Source organism: Lacerta agilis, chromosome 5, assembly GCF_009819535.1.
Source record: "Lacerta agilis isolate rLacAgi1 chromosome 5, rLacAgi1.pri, whole genome shotgun sequence".
NCBI lineage: Eukaryota > Metazoa > Chordata > Lepidosauria > Squamata > Lacertidae > Lacerta > Lacerta agilis.
Window position 1 is genome coordinate 63,770,687 of NC_046316.1, and position 14,632 is coordinate 63,785,318.

Consider the following 14,632-nt stretch of genomic DNA (forward strand, 5'->3'; position numbering starts at 1 on the left):
ATGAGATGAGCACAGCACCCCACAGATTCCTTTGACAAGACTTAACTGTCCAGGGATCCTTTACCATTACCTTTTTACATGATATTGCCCTCAAACTACAAAACATGTCTATGGATCTGTGATTTGATGTGGATCCATGATGATCTGTGCCTTGTACCCATGTTATGGCATGTGCAGAAAAGGTCATTTTGACAGTACATTCCATAGAAAACCATGTTAGATTTAAATAGCTTGGGGATAAGATGAAACACTGGAGGATAATTCTCATCAGGTCAAGCAGTTGTCCTCCATCTCTATTCTCTGGAAATGACCACACAGGGATAAGTGGTACCACAATAACCCTGTGCTTCCAATCCACAAACCATGGTGCTTGTTGAGTGTATCCAAAGCTGCTGGAAGGTCAAGAAGATTTAAAAGGATTGCATTTCCACTCTCTCTTCTCTTAAAGGCCATAAAAGAAGCAAGGTGTCCAAGGAACTCTCAAGTACTGGGCCTGGACCTGGTGCTGAAACCAGATGGAGATGGGTCTAGATAATTCACTTACTCAAGTTTTCCTGAAGTTGAACTTCTAGCATCCTCTTAAGCACTATGCTCAGAAAAGAAATATTAAACTGCAATCCTACCCACGTCTGCTCAGAAGTAAGTCCTGTTGAATTCAACGGGACTTGCTCCTAGATAAATGGTGTTAGGAAGGCAGCTTTAGTGATATTACACAGGCCACACTCCCAAAATACACTTTGATGTTGGGCACGTGCAAAAACTAGACGATAATTCAAAATCTCATAATAATATAGAACATCTGATTTATGATTTGACAAGCAAACTGAATTATGACAGCCTCAGTTCACTCATAATCAGATAGTTCTTTCAGCTTTATTTATATATAATTTGATCCATAGGAGTACATATGCAAAATCAGGGCTTTTTTGGCTGGAACTTGCTGGAACTCAGTTCTGGCACCTTTCAGGTGGGCGCTATTGCCATTCTAAGAGAATAGGAGGCGTTCATAATAAGTTCCAGCACCTCTTTTTCTAGAAAAATAGCACTGTGTAAAACTATACTATTCTTAAACAGCAATTCAGAAAAAGTGCATTATGCTGCACCATACCCTATATATCCCTAACAAAATAATTAAGGGTTTACTAGATCTTGTACTATGCTGGTGTTTATTCTACACTAAACCAGTGCTTCTGAGAGGGGGGAAAAAGATTCTTATTTTTTTAAGGAAAATAACAAATCCAGGAATCTGAAGAAGTGTGCATGCACATGAAAGCTCATACCAAGAACAAACTTAGTTGGTATCTAAGGTGCTACTGGAAGGATTTTTTTAATTTTAATTTTGTTTTGACTATGGCAGACCAACGCGGCTACCTAACTGTAACTAAATCCAGGAATATAATTTTCAAGCAGCATCTTAAAGAAATATGAAGAAAGTCTGCCAGACACAGTTTGTAAAAATAATAAATTATATGGGGGAAACATATGTAAACAGGATAAATAAATCTATCCATCAAAAAGAGGCAACATCCCTGAATTACCTGTTGTCCTTTTCTCTGTCTTGCTTCTAAAAATAAGTAAATGTGTCGAGCAAAGGAGCTCTGCTTATTAAGAGTGGGTGTTTTTTTTTAACATCAAGCCCTGTATGGAATAACCGTACAGTAATTAAAACATTTTCTGCTTGAAACTCAGCAGTTAAAATTGACCAAATCCCAGGGAATCACCTTAGAAAAGTCTGGGAAGATTAAGGGGGCCATTCGGTGGGCAATTACTCTGTAGGTGCCCATTGATTCTATAAATCTTCCAAGAGCATAGTAAGAACTCTTTGCACTGAGCAGCTGAAAGTTTAAACTCTGTGTCCTGCTTTGTGGTACTTCCATCACCTGCTCAGTTACAGTTAGACCAATGCAGCAAAGAGTGGTCCATCATTTTTATGACATTTTAAGATTTCATTTTGGAATAGTTACTTTTTTTCTGTGTTTAGTATTATTTATTTTATTTGAAATTCCGCTAGGTTACCTATCAGAGCAAAAGAAAAAGCTCTCCCAAGGCATCTCCAAGAGGAGAGCGCAAAATATGGTCTGAAGCTCAACATCAAAAAAACTAAGATCATGGCCACGGGTCCCATCACCTCCTGGCAAATAGAAGGGGAAGAAATGGAGGCAGTGAGAGATTTCACTTTCTTGGGTTCCATGATCACTGCAGATGGTGACAGCAGTCACGAAATTAGAAGACGCCTGCTTCTTGGGAGAAAAGCAATGACAAACCTAGACAGCATCTTAAAATGCAAAGACATCACCTTGCCGACAAAGGTCCATATAGTTAAAGCTATGGTTTTCCCAGTAGTAATGTACGGAAGAGAGAGCTGGACCATAAAGAAGGCTGATCGCCGAAGAATTGATGTTTTTGAATTATGGTGCTGGAGGAGACTCTTGAGAGTCCCATGGACTGCAAGAAGATCAAACCTATCCATTCTCAAAGAAATCAGCCCTGAGTGCTCACTAGAAGGACAGATCCTGAAGTTGAGACTCCAGTACTTTGGCCACCTCATGAGAAGAGAAGACTCCCTGGAAAAGACCCTGATGTTGGGAAAGATGGAGGGCACAAGGAGAAGGGGACGACAGAGGATGAGATGGTTGGACAGTGTTCTTGAAGCTACTAACATGAGTTTGGCCAAACTGTGAGAGGCAGTGAAGGATAGGCGTGCCTGGCGTGCTCTGGTCCATGGGGTCACGAAGAGTCGGACACGACTGAACGACTGAACAACAACAAGGCATCTTACACAGCCATAGAATTAGAGAGCGTAATTTCATTAGCATAACATAGTACATAATACTTTGCTATTATTTTGTTTCCTGGTATACTTTCAGACATCAAGAAGTATAGAAGGACCAAGAGCTTGTGGTAGGCCTAATTATAGATATTTACTTGTTCTCTTTCAGAGCAATATCCAAACACCTTCTTAATACATCACTATTTGTTTAACAAAGAAAGGAGGTGGTGAGACTTCCTTATAGTGTTGGTCTCTGGTGTGGATTTTCTCATGTGTCTTAAGCTTTCCCTTCTGATGTAGCTTTTCTGACACCGCACATTTAAATAGCCCCCATCCAGTGTGGATTCTCTTATGCAGAGACTGGCCTCCATGGTGTTTCTGACTACAACCCCCATCAGCCCCAGTCAGCATAGCCAATGATCAGGGCTGGTGAGTGTTGTAGTGCAAAACATCTGAGCAGCATCATGTCTGCTATCTCTGCTGTTGTGTAAGGTCTCACTTCTCACTGAAGCTTTCTCCTGGATTTGGATCATTTGTATGGCCTTCCCCTTGCACAGGGGTGCCAACTTGCATAAAATATCGGGGTGGGGGGGAAAGCTAAGGCCCACCCTGTATAATCAAACACATGCATACCATTTGAATGACAATGTCCATCAACTTTGAGTGGCCTTGGACCCATCAAATATTTTATTGGAGTGGTGGTGAAGGGACCTCAGCTCCTAGGAGTTGTCTCTTACACTCCTGCAATTTCCCTTTTAAAGAGCTCTCCTATAATTGAAAATGTCCCCATGCTCTGAACATTCATATGCTTTCCCCCTTGGTCAGGATCTCTTATGTTCTCTACAGAGTGAGCTTCAATTGAAGCGTCTTCCAGAAAGGGATGTGCATTTGTGTGTAGCCTGGCTCCCATTTGATCAAATTTACCATCTATATTGGGAAAGTTGTTATCAGTCCTCTTCTCCAGATTCAGTAGGCCTACCAGCTCACTTTGTGTTGACTCACACACTACATTTATTTCTAGTCTGTAAGGATCTTGGTAGATAATGAGATATTGTACACTGTGTATATTAGGGGAGGAGGGGAGACATAGTTGATCTGCACAGGCAGTGAGAGAAGACTTGACAATATTTATTACTTCTTACATTTTTATGTTTTATGCTATAGAAATCTTCACCAGCCATAAATTGTTGAAAAGGTATGAATTAGCCAATTCAATCCCTGATTATAAAAGGGGGTCTATTCATTTAGCAAATGTTAAAGTTTATTGTGCCCAATTAGCATTCAGTTGGATCTGATAAAGTGAAAAGAAATCCTTAATTGGTCTTGCACAATGGCTTTTGCTCTATCATCATTATTCCATGGATTCAACCCTGTGTCACATTCTTTTTCCTTTTGAAAGCTGTGCCGAGGTAAATTAAAAAGAGATATTTTTCCTTCCTTATCATTTTACTAGGTTAAGCAACAGCAGTGCACAAATGGCCTCTTAAAATTCTTCACTTTGTTTGCAGGCAGAGAAATTGAGGAGAAAATTCCACTGAATTTCTCCAGGAGAAGGATACATTCTTTAACAGTTTCTAGGGGATGAAGATCAGTAGAAACTATTGCCTGCCACTCCCCCCACTCCAGTTAGCTATCAACCGAATTGTTAGTCTGGCCACCATTTTGCATACACCACAAGGTATAAATGAATGAATGAATGAATGAATATTTGGAGCAAGTTCTGCAAAATTGTCTTTTTTCTTGTGGTGGGGAGGTCAGGGAAGAGCAGTGTAGTAAGAAAAAGCTCAGAAATTTTCTCAGAAAAATGTCTTCAGAGAACTTTTGGCTCAGCTCTCGTATTATTATTATTATTATTATTATTATTATTATTATTATTATTATTATTATCAATGTGTGTTTCTGAGGTCCTAAACCCATTGTCCACAGAGTTTAAATGAACAGAAAACAATGTATTTCCGAGAAAACATAATTGCTTCATAATTTGCTGTGAGCCATGTGGTATTTCTCAATTTAGTGAACTTGCCTGAGGTTATCATAAAAGAACATCTGATTTTTTTTGTGCAGAGGCACATTTCAAATACAAAATACCAGTTACATTTTGGCACAGTATCCTACAGCAGGGATGAGCAACCTAAAGCCTCAAACCCCACCAGCCTCAAACAATATGGCCAGCTGTCAGGGATGATGGAAGTAGTAGTCCACCAATATCTGGAAGGCCACAGGATTCTCAATCCAACCTGCAAGGTGTAGAAGCAGTGATTGGGAAAGACTGGGACCCAACAGACAGTCATACTTGGATGTCATTGCCTTTTCATCGGCTTTTCAAGCATTGGCTTTTCAGCCCACATAATAATCATTGCTGGATATCTAGGCAGGTAAACCTATTGGTTGCTTTTAGCTGCATTTCTATTTCTGTGGGTTTTGAAAAGTCTTATAAAAAGTCTATTTTCAATAGGGGTTTGCAGAAAAATACAAAACAAAGGACAAAGCAGCTTAGATAATACCCTAAAAATCTGAATATAAACCATTAGCAAAAACCTTTTTCAAAATTCCATTTTCTTCACCGTTGAATCAGTACTTATGTTTTAGATAAGCCATTTAGCATTATTAACTACAATGCTAATCTTGCCCCTGTGTCAAATGTCCCCAAGGGGAGAATTTGTGTGTCTGATTACAGTAATAAGAAGCTTCAACAATTGGATTTACTTGGCTAGCTGCTAATTGAACTACTTATACCTTTCCACCATAGAGTTTGCGAATGGGATTGGAGAAAATTGGAAGCAATTCTTCCACCCCAAAATCCCAACTCCACAGAAGGCCATTAGTTAAGTGATAGGCTCTGCTTTTCGGTAGCTCTCACAGGATGCACTAAGCAATTTTTAAAGTATCTCAACTCCAGCAAAAAGCTGCAGAAGGCTAGATGCAAAGGAGGGCACGGTTCCTGTACTTTCAACAGTTGTGTAGAGGAGAGAATTTTGGCAGGTGCACTTTCACAGAATCATAGAATTCTAGAGTTGGAAGGGACCCCTGAAATGCAGGAATCCTGCCCACAGCCATCCTTGGGTGGGCTCGAACCACCAACCTTCTTTGTCATGCAGGATTGAGAAGGGCCAAAATTCCCTTATCCACAAACCTATTATGCGTACATGAACCCAAACTTCATTGAAATTAGTCACCTAAAGCAAAGCAGCTACCATTAACCGATGGGCCAGCAGGGTTGTAGGTATTGCACAAATCCAAATAACAATCTGTGTTTTATTTAAATGAGTCACCTGGGTAGCTTAGTACTGCTGAATATGGAAAAACAATCCCATGTTTGTTTGCTTGTGTGTGTGTGTGTGTGTGTGTATACCATCAACTAACCATTATGGAAATACTTTTTCTTGATCAGCCTGATGGAATAGTTTTTAGGAGGCATTCACAGCGGTGGCTGCAGCGGTAGCGAGGTCGGGTTTCTTCTTTCCTCCTCCGGCCTCCAGATCGCTGGCGTGTCGCGGGGTAGACCCGGATGTATTTTGTGTTGATGTCAAATGAGTCTGGCCAACTCGGGGGACAACCAATAACAGTTCTGCAGAGGACCTCGGTAATTCAGCTGGACTGTAAGGGGTTGGGCCTAAGTTATTCAGGGCTTTGTGAATTGATAGTGCTAATTGGCTAGTCACATATACATTGAGCCAGAAAAAGAATCCATCAGTGTGTTGTGTAGTGGTTAGAGTATGGGACTAGGATCTGGGAGGCCAGGGTTCGAATCCTCACTTGGCCTTGAAGCCTACTGAGTGACCTTGGGCCAGTCACTGCCTCTCAGCCTAACAGACTCCCTGGGGAATTAAATGAGGGTGGGGAGAACATGTATGCCACCTTGAGCTCTTTGGAGAAAAAAATGGGAATATAAACTAACTAAATAAATAAATAAAGTTGCATGTTTCTCCCACTTTACCTAAGAGGAGCTTAGTGTGAGGCAGGTTAAGCCAAGCAATAGTGACTTAAGAGCCATTCACTCAGAAAGATGGGGCATGTCACAACTGGCATTGAATGATTTAATACCTCAGCTACTAACTGCAAGTTGCTCTCTGACTACACAGCTAATTGTAGCAGTGAGAGTCAGGGATGCCATGTTCCTGCTTCCCCACCTCTACCTCCCGCCGCTATAAGCACTGCCTGAGGTGGCCAACTCCCTTTGGCTAATTATATCGCCATCCCTGTGTGACAACAATTCAAACACACATTGATAAATTAAAACAAACAAACAAAAAAATATTGCCAAGCAGTTCTATATGTTTCCTTTCATAGGCTGAAATGGCAGCTGCAGAAAAGAAAAAAATGAACCAGCATTTAAAGAAAGATTTAAAAAACAAATGGCTAAAATCTCGGCACTAATAATACACACATTCCAGGCTGCCTGAGCTCTCTCTTGGGTGTCTGAAAACAGCTTTTAGAAGAGGCATGTATTGTATAAGGAATCCATAAAGTGGCAATTTAGTGACCACCTCCAGTTGTTAAGATACCCATTCACCTCAAGGGGGGGCAGGCATGAGTGGTATGTCAGTATCACTCATAATCTATAGCTGAAGTTCTGGGCCTGCTGGGGTCAGTGATAATGCTTCTAGTGGCTTCATCTCTTTCGCTAGAATAGTCTCTTTGGAATTACTGTAAAGCAAATGTCTGCCTATCAACTTGGACCTTCAGGGTCTCTGCTCTCTCTTCCCTTGATGAAATTTCTTTTGAGCACCTGTAGTGCTTTAGCACTGGCATACAAATTACTAATTGGGTTCAGTACATTAACACAGTGGCAATGAATTAGCATAGGGATTACAAATGTTTAATTTTTTTAATGGATATCATTATCTATTGTGCTACTCACACTCTTGGGACTCTCACTTTGTTTAGAACAAAAAACATTTTCAGCATGTCTCAGTAAGTATTAGAAATGAAGGCTCATACCTTAAATAGCACATAGTTAGGTGTTTTTCTTCAATCTATCCTCCAAAGTTCTTACCATCATGCTCCAACAGGGTCTGAAGTCATACATTTCCACCCACGCTTGGAATGAAAAGAAAATTATCCACCATTGCACAGCTAATTTATGCTCCAGATCAAATGAACTGGATGTTCATGCCAGTATATCTGGGGGAACTTTTATTTACAATCAATATTTTCACTTTCAGATCTGCAAACGTATCTTTGCTCTGAGTTCTTTCTACATGGGAGGTAAAGTACTGTCATTTTTGGAGCAGGACCTTTTAGGTAAGTATCATAGAATACTTTCCCCAAGGAAGTCTGTTAGGCTTCCTCCTTATTTAGATTTGGGATCAAACTACATTTTATGTGGCTGATCTGTGATTGAATCTCCTGTTGTTGTTTTTATTGTTCTTTTAAAACTGCTGCAGTTTTAAAAATTGATCAGAGAAGCAGAACTTAAATCAGGAGATGTGCAACTACCCTGTTTTCCTAATTACAGCTTCAGGAAGTGGGGAAATGGGTGGAGGAAGGATGAAGAAAATAATAATAAGTCTCAAGCAAATATCATGTCCAGCTTTCCCACTTGAAATTTTTTAACTGGTGTCACATGCCAGTGGGTACTCTTAGAAGATAGGGTCCCATGCTGTGTACCCATTACTGTTCACTCTGGCCCCAGTGGACCCCCACCCCTGTATTCTGAATCCATGTATGTGCAACATTACCCTTTATCCACAGGTATCCACAGGGAAGATCAGCCTGGCTCAGACTGCATATAAATACCTCCTCATTCCATTCTGTCCCTGGATAAATAATCCCCTTCCTCTGCATTTTCCATCCACTCTCCAGTCTCTCTCTCTCTTTTAATTGATGTGAGCCATTTGGGAGACAGTTATTGACTGGAGAGTGGGATACACAAAATAGAATAAATCAATAAACCATCCTGGGAAATCTTGTCCCATCTTGTTTTTTTTAATTGATCTATAAGTTGTTCTTGGAGTCCCATCTGAAGTGATGGGTGAAACAGGCTTCAATAACTAAAGAATAAATAAGTGCCTTGATTTTATCCCCAATGCATATGCAGGAAAATGGCGGTCCATTGCAATGAACACATAAGCAAAACCCCATTAGGAGAAACTCTGCCAACAGCAGCAACTGCCCTCATCATCATAGTCTGGGGTCCACCTAAACCAGCTCCTCAAATCTAACAGTTCCAGAGAAAAGGCTTGATCACTCTTTATGTAGTTCTGCCATTTAAGATAAGCAAGTCTGGACTCAGCATTGTATTTTATGCACAGTTCTGGTACAATATGCTTAGCAGTCAAAGTGAGTATCAAACTTCACAGAAAACCCTTTTTAAAAAAACAAAAAAAATCTGCATATTTATATGAAAATGAAATCACACATAATTCAGGTTTCATCAGCTTTAATCTGAACTTCTACATGATGATGATGATGCTCATTCAGACTCAACTATTGCTTTAAAAAATATCATATAAGCAACAAAATCCACTACAGAGCTCCAATTAGACATGACTAGATGTTGGCCATGGGCTCCTTTCTAGGTGTTAAGGGATAACAAGATTTTTGTGCAGTAATAGGGTTGTAAGTTTGGCAACTGGTCCATCCATTCTATTCGACCCTCTTGGCCTCTGGGTTCAGGTTCATCACTGTACCTTCTTAAATACTTGCTTACATTTGACGCCACATGCTCTTATTTCCTGAAAAAGAAAAGTTAATACTTAAATGCTACTTCTTCAAACACCTTGTTCTTCATACACAAACACTGATGTCTTCCTCAGAATCGAACAGTAAGCATAGTCAAACAGAAATAGCTGAATGATTACACTGGGAGTGTGTGGCCCTTTCACAAACATAAAAGCTTATCTGGGGACATTTTAAAATGTTTTCTCAGTATGAATGAAGATATTACCTATCCAGATAACAAGACACTTCATTCTACTCTTTTATATCTATGTGGCTCATCCTCCCTCCTTTCTCTCATTGCACCTCGGTAGGCTGAGAAGGGCCTTTGGAGATGGCAATGTGGGCTGGGTAGGAACATATGGGAGAGGCTTTTCATCAGGTACTGGGGTTCCAAGCTGGTTTTTAAACTTAAAATCAGCACCTCGGTCCTGAAAACAAAAGCAGAACCCAGTGCAGGCAGGCAAAGAGCAGCACAGTATGATCAAACCAGAAGTGGATTTAGGGGAGTGCCACCATTTCACCTGCACTGGGCACCGGAATTATGTTGTAGAATGGAAGATGAGAGGTTTTTGGGGGGCGCGCACTGCATTTTGGTGTCACACAGGGCACCACTGAAATTTGAGACCCCAAGGTCTGCCACTGATCAAACGGCTGTTAACAACCCAGCAGCCATTTTGTGCACCAGTTAAAAGTTTCCAGCATATACACTCCAAAGCCCTTTAGACTAAAGGAAGCATTCTGGAGGTGTTTCAAGAATCTCTTAACCTTCAACCTGAGTAGTCCCCATAGAGAATAGGATATTTGCACCTAAAAGGAGAGGTGTGGGGAAGGAATTGAGATACCTTTGATTTATTAGAAAAGATCAAACTAGTATTTTTAAGGGAGATACCTTTGGACAAAGTTAACGCTATTTTAAAAGATAACACTGTTTTTTTTTTTTAAATGACCTGGATGCTATGGGCATAATTTTCTCAGTCTAAAGAAAAACTTTTGATATCACTTCACAGAAAATATTAATCTAGTTGAGAAAAATCCATTCCTGGGGTGAGTGACCTAAAGCAGGTGAGTGATCTGAATGGAACTGGAAGAGGGAAGAAAGTGCACTTTAGATTTCAAAAAGTACCAGAAAGTGGGACAGACTGAATGGAAGTGATTCAACAAATGAAAAAATACTGGCACACATTCTGTTCATTTTTTGTGTCAATGGATTTGATAAAGGAGTAAATGTAGCCAGGATGTGTGATCTCACAACAAAGGGCCATCTATTGAAGAGAAAGGGAGATCACAATTCAGAAGAAACTCAGGAACGACTTGACAGCAGCAGAGAAATAAAGCCTAAAGTGGAATGGGAGTTAACATAAGATGTGTGTGTTTTAATTAATTAAAAAATGCTGACTTGGAAAATAATCTGCCTGGAAAGAATGGTGAATAAATGCCAAAAGCTTATGGCAGATCACTTAATAGATGTTATAAAAGGATTAATTAATTAACATTTGGAATATTGTCTGAAGTTCAATAGGACCATAAAATTATTACTGAAGCATCATATAACCATTTTTATGGCGCCCGAATGCCCTACATATTCAGATACTCTCAAAGATACAAGCATGTGAAAATTCTTAAGACAATCATAACCTTTGGGATTTAGTGTCAGGAGTATAACGTATTCCTGGACACAGCAGAGTTAGACGCAGCCTTTCTGGAAGCTTCTGGCTGTTGTGAAATTGACTAGACAGCTCAACGCAGGAACTCAGCAACTCACTGGATAACTATATGCAGTATTTATTGATTGAAGCAACTAGCATCCATAAGTTACTATTTACAGACTTTACAAAATAAAAGAAACAAAACATAAAATCTTTTCCTCTCTCTGTCTCTCTCTCTCTCATCAACCTAACGCCACACACCAGCACCTACCACACCCTCTCAGTGAAAGCTGAGTTCTTTAAGTACTCCACTGACCAATCACAGGTGCTTGCTAATGGTCAGAGAGAGAGCAATCTGGGCTTTCTGCCAACTACTAATTGCTTATAGATAACAGCTGCATTTCCTTTCTGCAGTAGGTCACTGAAATCTCTAACACCCCCTCACAGCTGTTTATCGTAGCAATTAACTCCTGTGCATATACAGAGTTCTTTTAACTCACTTCATCAAGCAAACCCAAACTTTTACACATTTGTTTGTTCTTCACTTTGTTCAATGGCTTTGTTAACACATCTGCAACATTCTGATCACTTGGTACATAGATACATGAAATTAAATTGTTCTGTACACTGCATCTTACATTTTGGTATTTCACTGACACATGTTTTGAACGTGACTTAAAACTTTCAGTATTACTCAAAGCAATGCACGCTTGATTATCAATGCAAACTTGTATTGGCTTTTCACAATTTACATTCAGATCTGTTAACAATTGCTTGAAATACGTCAATTCGGAACATAACGCACTTAACGACGCGAATTCTGATTCTGTCGAAGAAACACTCACTATACTCTGTTTTCTTGACTTCCAGCCAATTAAAGCCCCTCCAAACATAATGACCAAACCTGTAACAGATTTTCTATCCGGTAAATTTCCCCAGTCACTATCTGAATAACAATGTAACAGTTCATCTCCTGCAGAACTAAGTTTTAACACATGGCCAATTGTTTGTTTCAAATACCTTAGCAAAAATTTCACTGCTTTCCAGGCATTAAGCGATGGCTTTGATACCTGCCTGCTAAGTATTCCCACTGTGTAACTTATATCAGGTCTTGACCATTGACTCAGAAACATTAAACTTCCAATTGCTGACTGATATAACTCAGGATGTTCAAACATAGGACTTTCATCTGTGTGAAGTGATTTAATGAATCCTAGTTCCATAGGAATAGCAGATCCTTTACAGTCTTGCATGTTATATGTTGCCAGAAGCTGTTTAATTTTGCTCTGCTGACTGATTAAACAACTCCCATCCTTTGCCCAGCACACTTCCAGACCTAAATAAGACTTAATTGAACCAAGATCTTTCACTTTAAACTTTTTGGATAGTTGTGCAGCAAATGCTTTAGTTTGTTTGTCTGACTTACTCATGTGTAATAAGTCATCAACATACACAAGGCAATACTCTTGTTTGTCACCAGTTCCACGCACGTAGACACAGTTATCAGCTACACTTTGTCGAAATCGGAATGAAATTAAAGCTGCATGTAAACATTTATTCCAAGATCTCGCGGCCTGCCGGAGACCATAAAGAGCTTTATTGAGTTTTAACACTCCGTTACCCGTCTCATACCCGGGTGGCTCAGCAAGATAAATGTCTTCATTCAAAGGTGCATGTAAATATGCGGTTTGTACATCAAAATGGTTGACTTTAAGCTTTCGCTTCGCTGCTATGGCTAGCAGTAACCTGACACTCTCACTTTTAGCTGTAGGTGCAAAGGTTTCATCAAAGTCTAAACCAGGCTTTTGAGAAAAACCTTGCGCTACTAAGCGAGCCTTGTATTTGTATCCTCCTGTAACCAAAGGTTTAAGTTTGTACACCCACTTGCACCCAATCACCTTCACTCCCTTAGGTGTTGCCACAGGTGTAAACACCTCATGCTCATTAAGAGATGCCATTTCTTCATTCATGGCTTGTTTCCACAAATCTGCCTGTTGTTGTGGTAATGCCAAAACTTCCTGGAAACTTTGAGGCTCTATCGTTACATTACATACACTGCCTGTGCTAGAACAATAACGATTCGGAGGCACTCCTTTGTTTTCTCGCTTTGACCTCCTAGGAGTAAAAGTTTCCTCTGTTTCATCTTCCCCCTCAGACGTTCGCCCCCCTTGCTGTTGCTTAGGAACAGGCGACGACTGATCTGCCTCTTGCTTTGGAGATAATGACTCAGCACTTTTCTTCCCCACAGTTTCTGAACTCTGAGTCTCTTTTTCACTGTTAAACCTTTGGGAATCAAACCAAACCTCTGTGTTTGCATGCAATTTCTCCCAGCCAGCGTGCTCACAAAACTTGGCATTTCTAGATATCACAATTCCATTAGTACCTTCAGCAAATCTGTAACCCTTTGAAAACTCTTGGTAGCCTACAAAAATTAATTGCTTAGATTTAGGCTCCCCTTTCTTTCTCATTTGCTTTGGAATCTGTACCCACGCTTTAGAACCAAAAACATGTAGATGATCTATCTTAGGTTTCTTTCCAAACAATTTGAAATAAGGAGTAGTACCAATAGTCTGATGGAACAGCCTATTCTGAATATAACACGAAGTTAACATACTTTCAGCCCAGTAAGACATAGGTAACCCAGCATCCTCAAGCATTGAATGCATCATGTCCTGTAATGATCTATTTTTGCGTTCCGCCACACCATTTTCCTGTGGACAAAAAACATTACTTTTTCGATGCCCAATACCATGTTTCTGCAACCAATCTCTGAAAGCATTAGACATGAATTCACCTCCACGATCGCTCTGAATTCTTTTCACTTTAACAGAAAAAAACCTCTCCACTGATGCTACCCAGCTTTTGAATTTGGTAAATACATCTCCCTTGTGTTTCATGGGATAGGCCCAAGAAAAACGTGTTGCATCGTCCACAATTGTTAGAGAAAAACGTGCTCCACCCCTGCTTACAGCAAAAGGACCAATTACATCCAAATGGACAAGCTGTAGTGGTGAGTCACTTACTCTATCACTTCTGGGAAATGGAACTCTGCAAATTTTGACTTTCTTACATACATTGCAGTCCAAATACTTATTGCAACTCTCTAGCTTACATCCATCAGCTAACTCAGGCATTTTCAAAACACTTTTCCATCCAGCATGGCCTAGCTTCCTATGCAGTAAATGTAAACAGTTGTTATGCATAGCTTTGTTGTTTAACACAGGTTGAGAATTACTGACCACTGCTGCGACTGAAGAACCAGCTTTAAGTTTAAACAAACCACCTTCTGGCTTAGCAGTGCCAAGAACCTCACCATTCTTTTTAATAATACAGCTGTTGTTTTCAAAATGAACTTTAAACCCAGCTTTAAGCAAACAATCAACTGACATTAAATTGCTTCTTAGTGATGGTACATACAGCACATTCTCCAGGCACTCACGCAGACAAGGAACATATACAGAACCCCCTGAATGTACCTCAGAAGTTCTCCCATCAGCTAAAGCTACCTGACTGCTTTGTGTTTGGCCCTTAGAAACAAAAACTTTCTCTGAAT

The 14,632-nt window shown here is 40.0% G+C and overlaps 1 protein-coding gene across 1 annotated transcript in view; it reads right to left on the reverse strand.

The window, feature by feature from the left end:
- Positions 1–9,135: 9,135 nt before the first annotated feature.
- Positions 9,136–14,632, reverse strand: part of RBP1 (retinol binding protein 1) — a 36,819-nt gene continuing 31,322 nt past the window's right edge. Inside the window, exon 4 of the mRNA XM_033150238.1 lies at positions 9,136–9,447. Coding sequence (XP_033006129.1) covers positions 9,394–9,447 — 54 coding nt within the window. The 3' untranslated portion in view covers positions 9,136–9,393. The remainder of the gene's footprint in view (positions 9,448–14,632) is intronic.